This window comes from Phoenix dactylifera, chromosome 6, assembly GCF_051530095.1.
Source record: "Phoenix dactylifera cultivar Ajwa chromosome 6, Ajwa_hap1_PhDact_Kaust_v1.1, whole genome shotgun sequence".
NCBI lineage: Eukaryota > Viridiplantae > Streptophyta > Magnoliopsida > Arecales > Arecaceae > Phoenix > Phoenix dactylifera.
Window position 1 is genome coordinate 1,230,661 of NC_143195.1, and position 17,820 is coordinate 1,248,480.

The window sequence follows — 17,820 nt, forward strand, 5'->3', positions numbered from 1 at the left end:
AAATTAATATTACAATGATAGACTGGAGTCATGATCAAATAGTCAACCTAAATAAATCACATTCTCTGCATATGTCCACTAGAGCATATCCATGTTTTTCACTACATGGATGATCCATCTTTATCTCACAGATACTTCTGAAAGGTTAAAATAGTTAATGGACCAAGCATGAAAAAACTTTAAAAAAAGGAAATATCTCTCATAAAAGAAACAATAAAAAGATACAAAGATTGTGAAAAATGCCTGGAAAATAATGCTGGAGCTACCACTCACAGATCAGCAAACAACAATAATGTCGTATAAAACTTCAACTGCAAGGTCAACAAGAACTGGTGGACATATCATCTTGTCAAAACTCCTTTTTTTTTCAGAAAAATATCCTAAGAAAATTTATGGATGCATGATCTATCGGCAGCTGCATTCATTATAAAGCTTACTGAATGAATGCTTGACAGCATAGTTGAAGAATAGGCAGTATATAAATGCACAACTATGCATACGGCACATAGCCTCAGATTTCCAATATTGTTCTTATCTGATCAGGTGAATGCCTAACCAAGGACCTAGGATCAGGGTAACAATTCTTTGGGTCAGTGACTGCTTTGTAAAGGCGCTCATAAGCTCCTGCAAGTGCCCTTGCCACACGGATGCATGCATCAGAACGCAATTTAGGAACTTGCAGCTGCTCAAACTCTGGAAGTGAACCTTCATTTCCAGTGACAAGTCCAAAGAATGCTCTTAAGCATTCAGAGAGCACCGGCACAGACATTTCCTCTACCTCTGCTAAGGCCTTGACCTCTTCGCTCTGACCATCAATAAAAGACATCTTGTTCAACAGCCCACATCTCCTCAGGATGGCATCCACTTCTTTCTCCACAAGCATGCTGAGATGCATCTCAATCATTGAGCAGAGCTTATTCATGTAGTTTGCAGCAATTTCTTGTCCAACCAATGGTTGCTGAATAGCTGACAAGCAGTTGATGAGGTAAATCTTGGACGAACTCTCAGCACTCTGCAATCAGACGGAAAATAATTATGAAACCACCCAGTGCACATTGCAACTCGAAATTAAGAAAAGATTGACAAAATATAAGCAGCCTGGAAATATGTAACTTTCTTTTGAAACTAAAGAAAACAATTATATTTTGAGATCATATAACATGCTTAAAATACCATTGCTGGAAGACAGTAAAAAATTAAACATACAATTTGCATATTCTAACCTGAGTTCTTGTAGAATTGTTCTTGGCTAGAATCGCATCAACTGATATAGAGTCTCTGTTGCTTGGGCCTAAATCAGAACTTGTTCTACTTCTCCTTGAAGCTCCTTTAGACTTGTGAGCCTCTGCTGCTTGCTCACACATCTACAAATATAATTACATAAATTCATACAGACAAGTGATAAAATTGAGGCTAGCAATGAGAACTTTCCTTCCAACTATAGGAAGCACAATTAGCAATTCCTAAAGGAACAAGATTTATACAATTTGCTTGCATCTCCAGGATAATAAATAATACAGCAAGGGGTAAGTAGTATTGCACAGATATTTTTAACATAGAAATAAAGCATCAATTCACACTGTCAAAGGTTTAGCAAGGTGCTTCAAAATCATTTAACATGCTCATACACAACTAGTGGAAACTGATTTGAGGAAGAAGATAATAAATGTCATTGAACTAATAATTTTCCCTTTTACAGTCAACCCCCCTACCTCTCTTCCACAAGCCTCCACCTTCCAAAATTTTTAAAAAAGCACAATCTTCATATCATATCAAATATAAAAAAAATATTGCATGATATTGATATAAAGATACTATAGCAAAGAAAGAATCCCAATGACAGACTCAGATTAGACAAAATCTTGATCCTTATAATAAATAAAGATTAAAATTAAAAAAAGAAAAGAAAAGGTATCTCGAAAACTGTAGAGGCAAATAAGAATTTAAAAACAAGCTCCTTGATAAAGCATTGCCCTTGCACTAAAGCATATTTGAGCTACTCCAACAACATAGTTAAAAAATGTTGAGGGATAATTAATTTTGACGCGCATTAGACTGGACAATACTTAATTCCTAAAAGTTGTCTTTTTGTTAGAATGAATTCAGATCTGATTCACATCCTACTGACAAGTTTGGTTTATCGTACAAAGATCTCAAAATCCTAATTATAACCTTATGCCAAATAACTTGTAATGCAGCATTAAAAATGTGGGAGAAAACAACCAAAGCATCAAAATAACCACGTAATATAAGTAAATTTTGGGAGTGGGGCCAAGGGGGTGGGGAGGACTTGATGCATGATTAACTCACCATGGGAGCATCCTTTTATCATGTCCCATGTTGTGGACATTCCTGGGTTCATATTACTATATCATGGTCAGGATCAGTATGTATGCGTCCAACACTACGGCGCCCTCATCGCTGTCGGTTATCCAAGGCCATTAATAATTCAGGATAACCCAATTTAGATCCAGCATTGGCATTCAAATTTGGATCTAGATACCAAATTCAAAACCATCAGTTTGGCATTGAATAAGTTGTGAAGGCAATTCTAGGGAAAAATGGGATCTGCAGCTGTCATAAGCGACCGCCTAAGCACTTAGACAAGCCATCCCCACCTAGGCACCAAGTGCTTTCTCGGCCTTTAAGTGAGGTGGCTGCCTGAGCACCTAAGTTGGTGCCTCAGCAAGCACCTGGCTGCTCAGGGGACCCTTTGTCTCAGCAAGGTTCCTTGTTGATTGGATTGTTGAAGGCATCAATTTTTTTGACTAATTCTCTTTTTACTTGAAGAGAAAGAAATCAGCCCATCTATAATGTGTTCCCTTTGCATATTAATTGATGCTTGAGTGTGTTATGTTTCCAAGAAATTTTAAGTACTTTAAATGACTTTAAAGTAAATTGTTATATAAAACTAAAATAATTAACTCAAAGATTTTGCTATTGCACAACCTAAGTAGTAAACAGCCTTGCTACTCGTCAATATAGTGTAATTTAATATGCTTTTCAGGAATTACATGCGACTATATACGCAAACATACAGTTCTATTATTTTTATGCATTTTTTGCTGAGGCATCTGCCTAGCAACCCTAGCTTTTCACCTATGCTTATAAAAGGGTCAATAACACTCAAAGCCACCTAGGCAATTTGACAATCTTGATCTGACAAGAAATCTAAAGGGCCAATTGACAGGCAGGAAAACCTCTATTCTTGGTTATCCTTTCGATGCATACGGTTCAAAAAAAAAAAAGCGAAAAAAAAAGAACACAGGCAGGAAAACCTGTATTCTTGGTTTTTCATGTTGATTCCAGTTCTATTTTTTTTTCTCTAACAGACTTTTTATGCAACAGAAGCTCGTGCAACGATAAAGCAACACCCAAAAGTTTCCATATACTAGGAAATAGTCTGGAGTATACAGGAGAGAGGCAGGGGGTAACTTTAGGAAGTGCGTTATCTAAGAGAGAAATCATTAGCCAAAAAACCAAATTAAAATACAAAATCCACCTGAATTCCATAGCCCACAATCAAATTCTAGATAAGGATGCAGCTACTTCGAAAGGGGGTTTTAGTTGAATTATAGGTTCTATTTTAATTATCAAGGATTTTCTTATGCCATTTTGTAATATGAACAAGGAGCATATTTTCAGCAAATATGCAATACTACAGGGTGCTATATTCAAAATACCCAAACAAACGGACAAAATTACATGCTTAATTCAAAGTAAAGCAGCTTCACAGACATCATTTCGGAATGATCATATACACTTTTGCTCCTTCAGGCATCTCATTTGACCTTTGCAATTTCACCAATAAGAAACCACTAAATGCAAGAGGAACTGTCAATTAAAGAACATGTACTAAATCATCTTAAAGGAAGCAAGTTTTTACTGGTTATGTTGAATAGACAGATCTAATACCTAATTAGCGGAAGTTAAGTTATTCAAGATGTCTAGAACGAAAAATTTTCAGATAGGCCTAATCTAAATTTTCTCATGGTTTGTGTGTCAACAGATTGTATACCAGTACTTCTAATCAACGTAAATTTGACGATTTACTAGAGCGAGCATTTTATTTTCAGAAAAAGCACAGGCATACCTGAACTATAGGATCAAGTAAAGCAGTAATCACAGAATTAAAGTCAGGCTTTTTCCCAGAAGCAGGAACCATCATGCTATTGAAGGTATCAATAAGCTCAAGCAATAAAGAAACTCCTTCTCTGACTGCTGGAGGTGGGGCTAAGTCAACTGCAACCAGGGGAGGATACCTCAGAAGTTTTTCTCCCCGTGTTCTCAGGACACTAAAGAAAGTTTGCTGAGCAGCATCCTTGAGTAACCAAATTGTATTGCAGAGAGCTGTTTCCATCCCCAGCAAGTCTGCAATCTGCAAAGAATAAAAACTCAAATGTAAGAAAACAGAATCAAATAAATTCTGATGGCCTCAGATGCCATCTTTAGTTTTGAGGAAAAAAAATGATAATGGAAACATAACATGATAAATACAACAGAAACATTGCATTGATAAATACAACAGAAACAGATCACAACTCACAGTATAACTGTAGAACTCCAGTGTGTTACTCAGTCTATAGAAAACTATAAGGCTAGGTTGAGACTGCAAAACTTGCTCAACTCTGACTTTGAATGGTCGACATGCCCCCTCAAATATTCTATCCAGAATAAAGGTAATATCGTGCTCTGTTTTTGTGGAATCACTTTCAGCATTTTTGGAAAAGCGGCGAGCAGTAGGTCCTGTATCAGTCACCGCATCCGGTTCAAGCAATGCCAGTACAAGCTCTCTCTCAGATGCCAGAGCCTTCTCATAAAGAAAATGTTGGAACATCAGAACATCTATAGAAATTAAAATTGAGATCCAAAATATAAGAGAAGATGCATACCTGGTGTAACCATCCCAACATATCACCTACATAACGTAAAGGGTCATGAGCATGCACTTCAATAGGTCTTGGAAGCCCTCCAGGTCCTCCCCGTGTCAGAGCACTTATAAACCGTCTAAACAATGCATGATGTCGCATGTTTGCAACCTAATGATAGGCATATTGTTGTGTGACAGTAAATTTGTTGATGAAATAAAGAATACCAAATGTTCAAATATTACTACATACCTCTTCTGCACAATACTTAAAAAGAACAGGCCTTTCTTTTAAGCTACGAACAGCCGTCTTCAAAAGATCACTAACTTCAGGATTATCACTATCACCCAATTTTTTACACTCTGCCTGGACCCACCTGAAAAAATAAAATATTATGTCACACACATTGATGACACATCCGAGCATAAACAAACCTTCTAAAGAAATCAGCATTACTTTGCTATTTATCATCATCAAGGCCAAGTCCTCCAAAACAGAATTTTTTCCCCTACTTCCAAAAAAGTTTGCATTGGTCTCCCTACCTTTCAAACCTTTAACTTAAATTCAAGATCCCACATAACTTGGAGAATCTCTAGCTGTAGCTGGCCAAAATATCTCAAAGTTCCCTCTCACTATATCCACTATTGGTACTATTCTTAGTTCCTACAGAGTCCGTATGCTCTTCTGCTCTCAAAAGCTCATATTATAACCTTATTATAAAATTCTTTTTCCATTTGAAGGATACTCAACAATCAGATGACTCTTTAAAGGTGCATTTCAAATCAATCCACCCTCAACATATCCAAAACACTATTATACCACGTAGTCAAAATCCTAACGTAACAAGGTAGGGAACCATGTTGACTAGGTTCCTGCAACACAGGAAGAGTGGGTGGGTGCAGCCCAAGCAGAAGCAACTTTGGCAAGCTTGGCTTGAGTTCTAAAATTTCAAGCACACATCATATTATTTTCCATTTAAAAAATAGAAAAATATATGGAATACGATTATGTGTTTAAGTTAATTTGAGCAATAACTGTAACGAACAAATGGAACAAGATATTGCTTGAGCACATCTGTAGAAGTGTTAAAAATGTTTTCTTGTATTTTAATTTTAATAGATAAATGTTATGAAATTGATATAAGTCCCTGGTGTTTGTATCATTTATTAAGATGTATCAATATCAATGAAATTTAGAAATCAATATTACAAAGTTTGAGCACATTTTTAATGTAACTCTTCAAGAAGGAAGCAAAAATGGAAGTACAGCCTCAATTGCAATGGACTGAAATAGTCAAGGCATAAGTTAAGAAGTTCAGATACAAGTCTGTTCTAGTAGAAATTAAATAAACATTATAAAGATGGTATTAAAATGAAATTTATCGATGAAATTTTGAAATCATTATTACATAGTTTGAGCCCATTTTTTTATGTAACTTTTCAGGCATGAATCTACATGGAAGTACAGCTTCAATTGCGGTAGGCTGAATAAGCACTTCCTTGCAGGAATTAAATAAATGCTAAATTCATTATTTAAGATAGATGGATGAAATTTAGAAAATGATATTACACAAGAATTTTCATGTGCAAATACAATGTAGAGGTATGGCTCCAATTGCGAAGGGTGCGTATCTTAGTAAGAAGTTCAACTGCAAGTTTATTCTTGTAGGAATTAATAGTGGAACACAAACTTCAAGATACATTCAACTGGAGGATCGAAATGTGGTTATGATCAACATGGACAAATTAACGCCAGTTTATACCATTCATGACAATCCAATGTCATGCTAGTATTAACATATCTAGAGTGTCAAACACCATGAATCAAAACTCTATATGAGAAGGTAGCACTTGCTGTACACAGGAAAAGTACTGTTTCTAATCATAATCAAAGGGGCTTTGGAATCAATAAATGTTTGACTAACATCAATATGGCATGCAAGAAGTATCACCTGCACAATCTCTCAAAGGCTCCTTCTTGATATACAGACATCATATCCATCAGCTCCAAGCCAGCACGCTGTGCAACAAATTCAAGTTTGTTCACACCAAAAACACAATCAATCATGATTTCCATTTAAAAAGAAAAATAGAATCCTTGTGCATAATGTAAGGTATTTGTACATTGCATTACATTCTTTTTAGACCGAAACATAAATCTAATTATGATTCTATCTGCCACTTAGAAAATAATGTGATAAAGAAACAGTTCAACAGTATTATTCCCAATAAGCTACAATTTCAAGCCATCTTGAGAATAGCTAGAAGATGGAAAACGACCATCACTACAACCAGGTTTATGAATTTTCTCCCATTATATCCAAGATACAAAAAGAAATGAGATTAACTACCTGATAGATAAAATTTTGATTGCCCTGGGTATCCCAGCTAATTAACACAAGACAAGTTCGTGCATATATATATATACACACCACCACAACATATCTAGTCCCTTGATCAAGCTTCACATTAAATATTCTTCAAGTAATATAATTTGAGCTACCACAAAGAGCTTTTAAGAAGCCTTTTGGCAAGTTGTATGCTCAAACTCCAGACAATTATCATAAAGAAAACAGGGTATCCAATTTCGATCTGGTTCAGATCTCAAGCAGAAAAGCTAGCTCTTTCCAGAAATTTCCGACCGTCTAGTGCATTAGTGCAGATGTATTAAGCTGATTGTGGCACTAACTAAACAACATAAAATAGGTACGCTACCTGGTGATGTGTTCTTAGCAGTATCTTACAGTTGGCATGAATTTCTTGAACATGCGAAAGTGCCTTGAAGAAATTCTCATTCAGATCTTCCTCCCTTAGTGCATTTATCTGCAATTAGAGATACAACATTGCAAAATGTGCAACCAGTTATAAAATATATAGCTAACTAACTAAATAAATAAACAAATAAAAGGCAGATAATACAAGAATCCAAGTGAAAAGAAGATGAGCATATAACTACATATCAGCGACATTGAAATCTGAAAAATACTATAAGCATCATAAAGCTTCCAAGGACACCTCTTCATTAGAAAGCTGGTAATCACGAAGAAACAATGACACAATTTCTTGCCGTCGAGTAGTTATCTCAAGTTCCTGCTTTAACCTCTCCGTGGTGTTGATGATATCCCCTGTGCTCGCACTGCAACTGCTCAATGCTCTTCCAATCCTGTAGAAAAAGAAGACTTAGCCCTACACATCCATAAGATCTACATGAGGTTCATCCTGGCATAGATCACAAAAACACCCCGAAACAAATTGAACACACACGCAAAATTCAACCATAAACGTATATTTCATATCAAATTGCCACCCCCCCCCCCCCCAAAAAAAAAAAAAAAAAAAAACACACACACACACACAATTCTTTTTCCATCAATAACATAACACGATTGCTATTTCCAAGATGAGTTGTGCAAGTCGGGGGATCAGATTAACCAATGACCACGGTTCCGGTCAGATCCCAATTTGGTGCGTGTTCCGTCAGATCTGGCGAGTCAAGCCTCCATTTTGCATACTGCCGGGTGCATATTGTGCAGATCCAGCATTTAATGGATGAATGAATGAATTAGGGTTATGTTAGGTTGGGGATCCAAGAAGCTGATAGAAGAAGACTTACCGGTCGCAGCATTGGGCCAGCGCGTTCACCTCCTCCTCCACTCGATCCAGCGCCTGCGAGAAGAGGAGATAAAGATAGGATCAGAGACCGGATTCATCAAAGAAGAAGGAGGCGGGATAAGGACAGGGGGTGGGGGGATGACCTGCTGTGCGGGGAGGGAGGCTTGGAGGAAGTGGTGGTTGATGGCGAGGGCGCGGTGGTCGATGGAGGATTTGAGGTTGCGGCGGGCCTGCGGGGTGTTGTCGGTGTAGAAGGTGGAGAGGGTGGCGAGCGAGGCCACCAGCTCCTCGCTGTCCGTCCGCGTCTCCAGCACCTTCTTCAGCTTCCGGGACAGCCCCGGCGCCAAGCTCACCGCCATCTTAATCCTAATCCTATCCTGCGAAACTGCTTCCGAGAAGGGAGACCTCCGTTTTCCGATCGCTCCTCTCTCCTCGTTCCGCCTTCGCTTCCCCTCCCGTTAATTACCTACCCCTTCTTCATTCATTCGGAGCAGGACTCCATTGGAGTCCAATGGACTAAGAACCCAAGATGGATGCCTGTGGACTACGGCAAGTTGCTCGGCCCACCCTGACTTACAAAGCTGCGGGAATTGGACCTCGGCCCATGGTATCATGAGCTGTATGGGCTCCTAGTTTTCTGGGCCACTTATTCACCGGAAGGCAAACAGTAACTAGGTAGCCTTTTTTACTGCGCACCATTCAGAAAAGTTCCGCTAGAAGAGTCTTGAGTCTGCTCCCTCCCCCCTTAGTTGGCTCCTTCTTTTTGATTTTTATGGATGTATGTAGGCATGTGTGGTGTGAGTTACCGTTGTATCAATATATATATATATATATATATATATATATATAAAGATGGACAAGAATAATTGAGGAAAACAACTTGGCAAACAAAACTACTCCATCCACCATGAAGTTCCATATGTTCTATTGCTCTCTGGTAGGTTTGGTTGCAAGATTTTTTTAAAAAAAATGGAGGGACAAGGCAGAGTTATTCCGATGAGTTTGGAGGAATATGACTTATTTCCTGGAATAAGAAATTTAGATGTTTGGATGGATGGTCATGTTGAGGGTGATTCTATCATGATAGATGTTTGACTAGCTAGAAAAGTTTTATTTTTGTTGTTTGGACAAGAGCGCTTTTGCGTTGGATATTAGAAAAATAACAAAGTATCGAAGAGTAGGGTTGTTGAAATACCAACCACCTTGCTTCCCCAGCCCCTGCTCTAGGTCCACTAACTTATTTTATTTATAATAAATTACAAAAGAGCATACTTTTGAATTTTGTGACAGAAATGAAATCCATTATTCTTCTTCGACAAATTATATCCTGTACCGCATACACCAACATGGAAAAATATAGAGTGAATGCGAGTGTGACAAAATATCTAGAAAAATCATGGGGAAGTTGTTAAAATATTTATAGAAGAAAACAAAAGAAAAAATGATTTTATTTTTTTGTTCTATCACATTCAGTACATCGTAAGAGTTATATATACTCGTGTACAAACTCCATATAAGAAAATTAATATAGGCTGATATATTATCATGCTAACAAAAAAAAATATTATATGTGATACAGGTTGTTATATATCTCTAAAATCACTCTAACAAGATCATGTTAACAAAGAAAAATAACAAAAGTTAATACGAGATCACACTAATAAAAAAAAATATTATGGGTGATGCAAGTTGTTACGTAATTTTTAAGATTATGCTAACATCCCCCTCAAACTCAAGATGGAACTGTAGGTGCCAACTTGAGCTGGAAAAATAGATCACGAATGTACTCAAAAACTAATGTATTAGATTAAGAGCTGAAGTAGCAGCTCAAAAGCTGACGTAATAGACTAGAAGCTGATATAGCAGCTTAGAGGCAAATGTAGTGGTAGATCAAGTGCTGACATGGCAGCATAAAGTATGATGTGGTCGAACGCGAGCTATTATAGCAGCTCAAAAACCAATGTAGCAGATTAGGAGTTGACATAACAACTCAGAAGTCGAAATGACAGACTGATGTATCAAGATGATGTGATAATATAGAATTTGATATAGTAGAACAGAAGCTGACATAGCAGCTTAAAAACTAATGCAGCAAATCAGAAAGCTAACACAGCAAACTGATATGTTTGTCAACGCTGACGTAGCTAATTGATGTGGTAGACTAATACGTCTACTAATATAACTAATTAACATAGCAAACTGGTGTTTGTCGATATATCTGACTGATATGACGGACTGATATGTCTGTCGATATGGTTGATTGACTTGTCTACTGATGTGGCTGCGAAAAAATATATAGAAGATGATGGTTACAGCAAGAACAAAGCTCAGAGAAAAAGCAACTAAAGGTCGACAATCTTCGTAGACAGAGGCATCGTGAAAGAGGAGCAAGAGACTTCGAACTGGATGGTGAAGGAGCTAGAGACAACAAATAAAATCGAAAATGGAGAGAAAGGAGATGAGCGATGGTGAGGAGAGACGATCGAAGATCTAAAATTGATAAGAAAAGGAGATGGAGAGGAGTTGCATATCTATTGAAAACAAAGGATCTTCGGGTATTAATCTACCAAAAATAGAGGATATGCAGATCTACTAAGAAATATGAGATCTTCGATTGTTGATTTATTAGAAAATAGAAGATATGTGGAAAAACAGAGGATCTACAAATCCACCGAAAAATAAAAGATCTTTGGGTGTTGATTTTCTTGGAAATAAATATTGATAGATCGAAAATAGAGGTCTTCAAAGCTTCTAAATATGGTAATAATAGCCACAGCAATGATGGAAGAGATGGCGGTAGGAGATTAGATGATCGGTGGCTCTGATACCATATTAAAATATTTGTAGAAGAAAATAAAAGAAAAGGAGAGAAAAAATAACATAAGCCATGTTGATGAAAAAAATATTATGGGTGATGCAGGTTGTTATGTGATTTTTAAAATTATACTAATAAAAACCATGTTGATATGGGATTAAATGAAACTTTGCAAAAGATGATCGTAAACTCTAAGCTTTAGCATTGGTTTGGACCTCAGTTTAAAGAAAAGATCGAGATTTTTGTACATACTCGCTCTAATTCCAGATAACAGAAACAAAACACAAGCAAAAAAGCTAAAACCAAAATATGAGCATGATTCAAATGAGTTTTCACGTAAATCAAATTCTTGTCTTGGATCCCTCCCATAAATGTAAGTATTAATTACATTTTGAAATTAGTAAAAGCATGCACAACTATTAGCTCGATTGCGGCCAGACATGCTGTGAGGCATATCTTAGAACCTGACGGTCTTTAGTGCACTCTGATGAGGACCAAGTATAGGACTCATGCAATAGTGACAGACTTTCACACCAGATGTCACAGTTTCTTTATTTAAAGGGAGATCTGCATATGCGCCTCAATAGTACTCTCTTTGATCACATGAGCCATAAGGGATGGAAAGACTATTGATGTGTTGGAAGACAGTAGGCTGACCGAGCAGCCGATCATTTGGCTGTCGTCCATGGTTGACTCTGTGAGGCTAGCCGGATGCAGAGTCTACGATCTGATCATCCTAAAGGAGAGAAGTTGGAATGAGGATTTTATTCGGGGAGCCTTTGGAGAGCAGCTGGCCAAAAGAAACTTGGCACTACCTATTCCTACTCAAGAGACCGCAGACATGTTGGTCTGAAGTATGATGAAGAGGTCGAAGGTATGCGCTCGAGACCTTTATGTTGTGATCAGTGAGGGGATGTCTCGATAGATCAATAGAGGCTAGATTTGGAGGATGCGCATCCACCCACATGTCCTTGTTCATCTGCAAGGTGGCATGGGGTTGTCTGCCAACCAAGAGTGTGCTAGCCAAAAGGGGTGTGAGGACTGCTACAATATGCCGAGGTGCTCTGACACGAAGGAGTCCATAAGTCATATTCTACGTGGCTGCCACAGGCAGTACAGATTTGGAGGAGGGCTCTGATTTTCTCAAGCTTGCTGTGGTCTGTGGCATCGACAGAGGACTACCTAGGCCATCTGAAGGATTCTTTGCAGAGACCCAGCACTGCAGAGTGAGGTATCACTTCTACCTATTTGGCCTATCATATTTGGTTAGACAGCAATGCCCGCATCTTTGAAAACAGAAGAATGCATCCAAGAAGTGTGGTGGACAAAGCAATTCTTCATGCTGCTGGGATCACCAAGGCTACTACGGCGACTTCGTTTGGGATGGCTAAGAACATCTGAGACTTCTACTCCGCTTTTACAACGTCCATATTTGCTCTTGTCTCTTGAGAGCCTCCACCCCTTGGCTATCTCAAGGTGAACTTCGACGATAGTATCGTCTGACGATGGAGGCAAAGGAGGTGTAGGTTTTGTGATCAGAGGTCATGACTATAGACTTATTGCAACTAGGAAACAACGTACCTTCAACATGACTATCATCGAGGCAGAGCTGAGAGCTACATAGAAAGGCATCACTTATGGGAGGCATATTCTAGGTGCGGATAGCGTCTACCTTGAAGAAAAATCTACCACGATGATCGAGTACATTTGAGACTAGCATAGAAATGGAGACGGACAACTACTATTTTGTGGCATACGCAGACTGGTGAGAGATTGTGGCTACTTTCGGGCATCTCATGTTTATCGAAAGATGAGCAGTGCTGCTGATTGTATCGCCTCATTTGCTGCTCAGCATTTGCGAGGAATCTTTTGGGAGAGCCATGTATCCGTTCCTTCTTCTCTTCGCCAACTTTTTTTTTATAATTTTATTGGTTGTACTCATACAAGATCAGTGTGAACAACCCTTGTATCGAAAAAAAAAAAAGAAAAGGAAGAAAGAAAGAAAGAAGGTTACAGAGCTCAGATTGGGTTGCCACACATTGTTATTTAGACTATACAATAGCGTGCATAAAACCAGGCAAGATACCATATTGTGTATATAAGAAAACAGGGGATCCTTTTGAACAACCGGTTCTAATCGGAGATTCCGGTATTCTAAATTTAACTCATGCCTGATGTTGACTCGGGCAAGGACTTGCATGCAGTTTCCAAGTCCGATAGGGAGACATCAAAGCATGCATGCCATCATTCCAGATTAGCTGCAATCGAGGAGTGGAGTTATTCCTCGATCACTTTGGGAGAAGGAAAATCCTCTGTTCTGCATCACGGAGAGTGGTGACGGTATGATGATGACCTTGGTAGCTTCGCCTTCTTCTCTCAACACCTGGGCTGCAAACGGTGCAAGGCCAAGTAGGCGATAAGGCGGTAGCCGATGAGCATGAGGACCATGATGCACACGTCGATCCACATGTGGTGCAGACCCACGGACTTGATCGCCGGGAAGTCCGCCGCCCTGCACAAGACGCCAGGGGAGCACTGGTAGACGTCGTCGTCGCGGAATTGGACCCCGAGGAGGAGCTTATAGCAGTAGAAGCTGAAGCTGAGGTACTTGAGCCAGACGATGAAGCGGGGGATGTGCTGCACGTAGTATCCCCCGGCGATGAGGAAGACGAGGGTGGTGACGGAGGCGAGGGTGGTGGCCTGCTTGACGTCCATGAGGATGGCGCCGAAGGCCAGGCCGAGGCTCTGGGAGACGAGAACACTGAGGAGGACGACGAGGAGGGAGAGTAGGAAGCTGGAGGCGCTGGGCCGGAGGCCGCCCATCCAGTAGATGATGACGACGAAGGCGGTGGGGAGGGCCAGCTCCATGGGGAGGTCGCCAGCCGTTCGGGCAAGGAAGTAGGAGGAGAGGCGGTACATGCCGGAGGATCGCTCCTTGATGAGCATGGAGCGCTCTTGAGGGAACGTGAAGACCGCGTTGTACAGAGGGAAGAAGCCCCAGAAGACGGAGAAGAAGAACAGTAGCGCGACCTGCGTGCCATCAAGACAAAAGAACAGAGCAGGTGGCCTTAATTCTTCGTTCTAGTGGCATAATTAAGTTCCATAGCCGACGCCAAGCACGATTGGAAGTAACTTAACCTCGTTATTTTATAAGATTAGGAGTTGTGATGCTTACCCGATCCTGGATATGGGAGGGCGAGGTGTGCCACCAGAGCAGGCCCCCGAGGGTGGCGACGCTAATGACCTGGAAAATCCGGAGCTTGTTGAAGGCCTCGTATCGCCTTTCCTTTATCCCCCTCCTCAGCAGCACCAGGAACTGCTCCAACCAGCTTGTGCACCACTCCTCCCTCCTTCCTGTACAGAGTACATATCCAAACCAATATATACAAGCGATCATGCATCCATATGGCACGCTAGAGCTCTACATTATTCTATATATTTATAACGCATTCAGATGTTCTGTGGTACTAACGCAGGCTACAGTATATAGTTGAAGGAATGAGAATGGTATGACGGGTGTTCGACGCACCTTTGGCATGAGAATGGCTGCTAGAATCCATGCGGCAGAGGTCGGCCTTCAGCCGGGCGGCGATATGCCTGGCGTAGGCGGACCGGAGCTCCTCCCTCGCCAATGACTTCCTCTCCCGCTCTGCGCTTCCATTATCGGGCTCCGTCGCCGAGTTTTCCTTGCAGGAATCCGGCGCAATCCCTGACCAGAAATCATGGATCCATGACTATAATTAATTAGCTCCTTTAAAAGGAAATTGCGTCCTAGTTCTCTATCATGAACAGGAACTGCTGCTAACGCAATTCCCGTACTACCAAGTGTTTCCTCGGGATAATGCGACTGTAAGTAGAAGAGGGGGGAGTCAGGATTTAGGGGCCACAGAGGACCCACCGCGCATGTACGGTATGCAGAGGGGGAGGTACTTACCGTTGGCCAGGTCGAGCATGACTTCGGCCGGGTTGACGGAGAGCGGCGATAAGAAGCCGATAGAGGAGAAGTAGTGGAGGGCGTCGGAGGCGCGGCCATAGTATATGGGACTGCCCTCCGACAGCAGCATCACCTTGTCGAACATGCGGTAGAGCCGGGCCGACGGCTGGTGGATGGTGGTGACGACGGTGCGCCTGCCCTCGGCTGCCAGCCTTCGCAGCACGCTCACGATCCGCGCGGCCGTCGTGGAGTCGAGGCCCGATGTGGGCTCGTCCAGGAGGAGTAGGCTCGGGTTCACGAGCAGCTCCAGGGCGATGCTCACCCGCTTGCGCTCGCCCCCGGAGACTCCCCGCACCAGGTGGCCGCCGATCATGGTGTGGGCCACCCGGGCCAGCCCCAGGTCTCCCATCACCTTCTCCGCATGGCGCACCTTCTCGGCCCGGCTCAGGGACCGCGGCAGCCGCAGCAGCGCCGTGAAGGCGAGCGTCTCGCGGACGGTGAGGTGCGGATAGAGCACGTCGTCCTGGGCCACGAACCCGGTTCGCCGCTTCATGCCACGGGAGAAGGGCTGCCCATTGTAGGTGATCGTGCCCGAGAGCTTGCCGGCGACCAACCTGCCGCCGAGGGCCGTGAGGAGGGTGGTCTTGCCGCTGCCGGAGGGGCCCAGCATGGCGAGCATCTCTCCCGGGCCGACCATTCCGGTGATGCCGTTCAGTATGACCTTCTCGGCGCCACCAGCGCCGCTGCCACAGCAGCCGGACCACCACATTGGCCGACCAATCTTCAGTTTGTACACCACCTCCTCGAACTGTCGTTCGATCCGTGCTTCAGTTAGATAGATATACTGTATATAGGTATGAAGCAGAACTGAAGACGGAGTTGGATACCGAGAAGAAGGGCGAGTGAGGTGAGGTAAAACGTAAGCTTACCTTGAGGGTCACCGGGTCCAGCGGAGTGGTGGCCCGCGGGAGCGGACGTGGATTCGGATGGGAGGTTGCGTCTGCCGGCGCCGGCTCGTCCGGGGCGGCTCCACCGTTCTCGGGCTCATGGGGCCGCATGGCTTCCCTTGTCGGAGGACTTGGTGGTGGTATCTCGGCTGGTGGTTTAACTGGGGAGGTTGGATCAGACGAGGAGGAATTTATACATAAAAAGAGGAGAGAGGGAGTGTGTGTGTGAGTGTGTGAGAGAGAGAGAGAGTATGGGAGCCTTTTGGAGATGAGCAAGAATGTCATTTTCTCAAGTGGAAGGGAAGTAGTTGCGTTTCAAAAGAAATGGAACAGAGACAGAGAGACAGAGAGAGAAAGAGAGAGGGGAGTTGGTGGTGGCCCAGTGGTTGCTTTGTCACGCTCCTCTTCTGCAACCGGCACATGCAAGCTTAATTGAGACTTTGGTGTCATTGGATCATGTTAAGCTCATTGCTCGTATGACTTGGCTGGAGATTTGGAATTGGCATTCTCTGCGTTATTTTTCTCTATTACCTCCTATGCTGGTTAGGACTCACTTGGTTTGCAGAAAAAAAAAAAGTTTATAAAAAAAGAAAGAAATGCCTTATTATACTGGAGTTTTCAAAACAAAGAGGTAGGAAAGTAGGTTTTTCATAAAAGTAAGATATTTACGTTTCATAAAAAAAAATCTTTGTAGGTTATGGAAGAATCTAATTTCCACTGATTAAAAATTAGGGTAGTTATTTTTCCAAAAAAGCTCTTAAGCTTTTAGATAGGATGAGATAAGATCTTTTTTTTAAGGGCATAAAAGATATTTTGCACAAGTTTTTCAGAAAAGTAGATATTCAACCAAATATAAGTTATTCTTGAATTTACCAATTTTCCATAGTCAACTAAACATGTCAAAATTACTTTTTTAGGCATCATATATCATCATATTTTCACGAACCAAATGAATTATTAATTTTTGTCATCCAATGGAGCATCAGCTAGCACTCTGTTGATGCGGTTGGCTTGTATGGGACGTAGCTCCTAGCTTAAGATGGGTGGAAAATGAACTTTATGCAATTATATCAAGCTTAAACAACCTTCATTTATATATGGAGGCACCTACGAGCGAAGTACTTGCCCATTCATCTCGCAATTGGGTTAATTAGGAACTAATCATATTTATCTATTAAGGATCGCTCATGGGAGAGTTGTAAGCTGCTTCATAATTTTTCACCACTAAAGTATTATTCTAGAAGTTTGTGTATGACCCACATGCTTACTTTCTCGAACGAAATAAAGCCCCTTCTACTACCTACTTGCGAAAGGCATGCTAGGTCTCCAATATATATATATATATATATATAAGAAATATCTAGGGTTTTTTTATGGTGTGCAGGCTGCACCGCAAAATACAATGAAGCTCTCGATGGTCACTATTAAAAAATAAATAACCATCAAATAATATATGTTACGTAGGATATGGTACTTGCTCATGGACCATCTTGTTTGATGGTTGTCCATCTTCTGATGGTGGCCGGCCATCGAAAGCTGCATGAACAAAGACAGTAAGTAACCCACATGATCATGAGATTAACGTATGAGCACATGTTAGCCTCCCATGGGAGAATAATAAACAATAGTAGTCTTGAGGCCCCTG

At 41.3% G+C, this 17,820-nt stretch overlaps 2 protein-coding genes across 3 annotated transcripts; both read right to left on the reverse strand.

The window, feature by feature from the left end:
• Positions 1-178: 178 nt before the first annotated feature.
• LOC103713017 (oligomeric golgi complex subunit) lies at positions 179-9,027 on the reverse strand. The gene is made up of 11 exons (XM_039126915.2): positions 8,623-9,027; positions 8,481-8,533; positions 7,883-8,030; positions 7,583-7,690; positions 6,820-6,887; positions 5,121-5,244; positions 4,893-5,039; positions 4,547-4,810; positions 4,094-4,378; positions 1,224-1,364; positions 179-1,012 (listed from the first exon to the last, which is right to left on the reverse strand). The coding sequence occupies exons 1-11, from the start codon at positions 8,836-8,838 to the stop codon at positions 512-514; spliced, it is 2,055 nt and encodes a 684-aa protein (XP_038982843.2). The 5' UTR covers positions 8,839-9,027; the 3' UTR covers positions 179-511.
• Positions 9,028-13,187: 4,160 nt separating this feature from the next.
• On the reverse strand, positions 13,188-16,574 carry LOC103712996 (ABC transporter G family member 14-like). 2 transcript variants are annotated; one of them, XM_008799736.5, is made up of 5 exons: positions 16,158-16,574; positions 15,229-16,036; positions 14,824-15,003; positions 14,470-14,648; positions 13,188-14,324 (listed from the first exon to the last, which is right to left on the reverse strand). In XM_008799736.5, exons 1-5 carry the CDS (start codon positions 16,458-16,460, stop codon positions 13,671-13,673), a joined length of 2,124 nt encoding a protein of 707 aa, XP_008797958.3. In that variant the 5' UTR covers positions 16,461-16,574; the 3' UTR covers positions 13,188-13,670. The 2 variants fall into 2 exon arrangements, with proteins under 2 accessions (XP_008797958.3, XP_038982844.2); XM_039126916.2 differs by having other exon boundaries at positions 15,229-16,072.
• Positions 16,575-17,820: the final 1,246 nt, after the last annotated feature.

What these genes read in the sequence shown, in the direction of transcription:
- LOC103713017 (XM_039126915.2), bottom strand. Translation starts at nt 8,838, where the DNA reads ATGGCGGTGAGCTTGGCGCCGGGGCTGTCCCGGAAGCTGAAGAAGGTG. An exon ending in CCTCCCTCCCCGCACAGCAG is followed by an intron (nt 8,534 to 8,622) that starts GTCATCCCCCCA and finishes CTCTTCTCGCAG; the next exon opens with GCGCTGGATCGAGTGGAGGA. An exon ending in ACCAGCTTTCTAATGAAGAG is followed by an intron (nt 7,691 to 7,882) that starts GTGTCCTTGGAA and finishes CTCTAATTGCAG; the next exon opens with ATAAATGCACTAAGGGAGGA.
- LOC103712996 (XM_039126916.2), bottom strand. Translation starts at nt 16,460, where the DNA reads ATGACATTCTTGCTCATCTCCAAAAGGCTCCCATACTCTCTCTCTCTC. An exon ending in CAGCCATTCTCATGCCAAAG is followed by an intron (nt 14,649 to 14,823) that starts GTGCGTCGAACA and finishes TACTCTGTACAG; the next exon opens with GAAGGAGGGAGGAGTGGTGC. An exon ending in CCTCCCATATCCAGGATCGG is followed by an intron (nt 14,325 to 14,469) that starts GTAAGCATCACA and finishes GATGGCACGCAG; the next exon opens with GTCGCGCTACTGTTCTTCTT.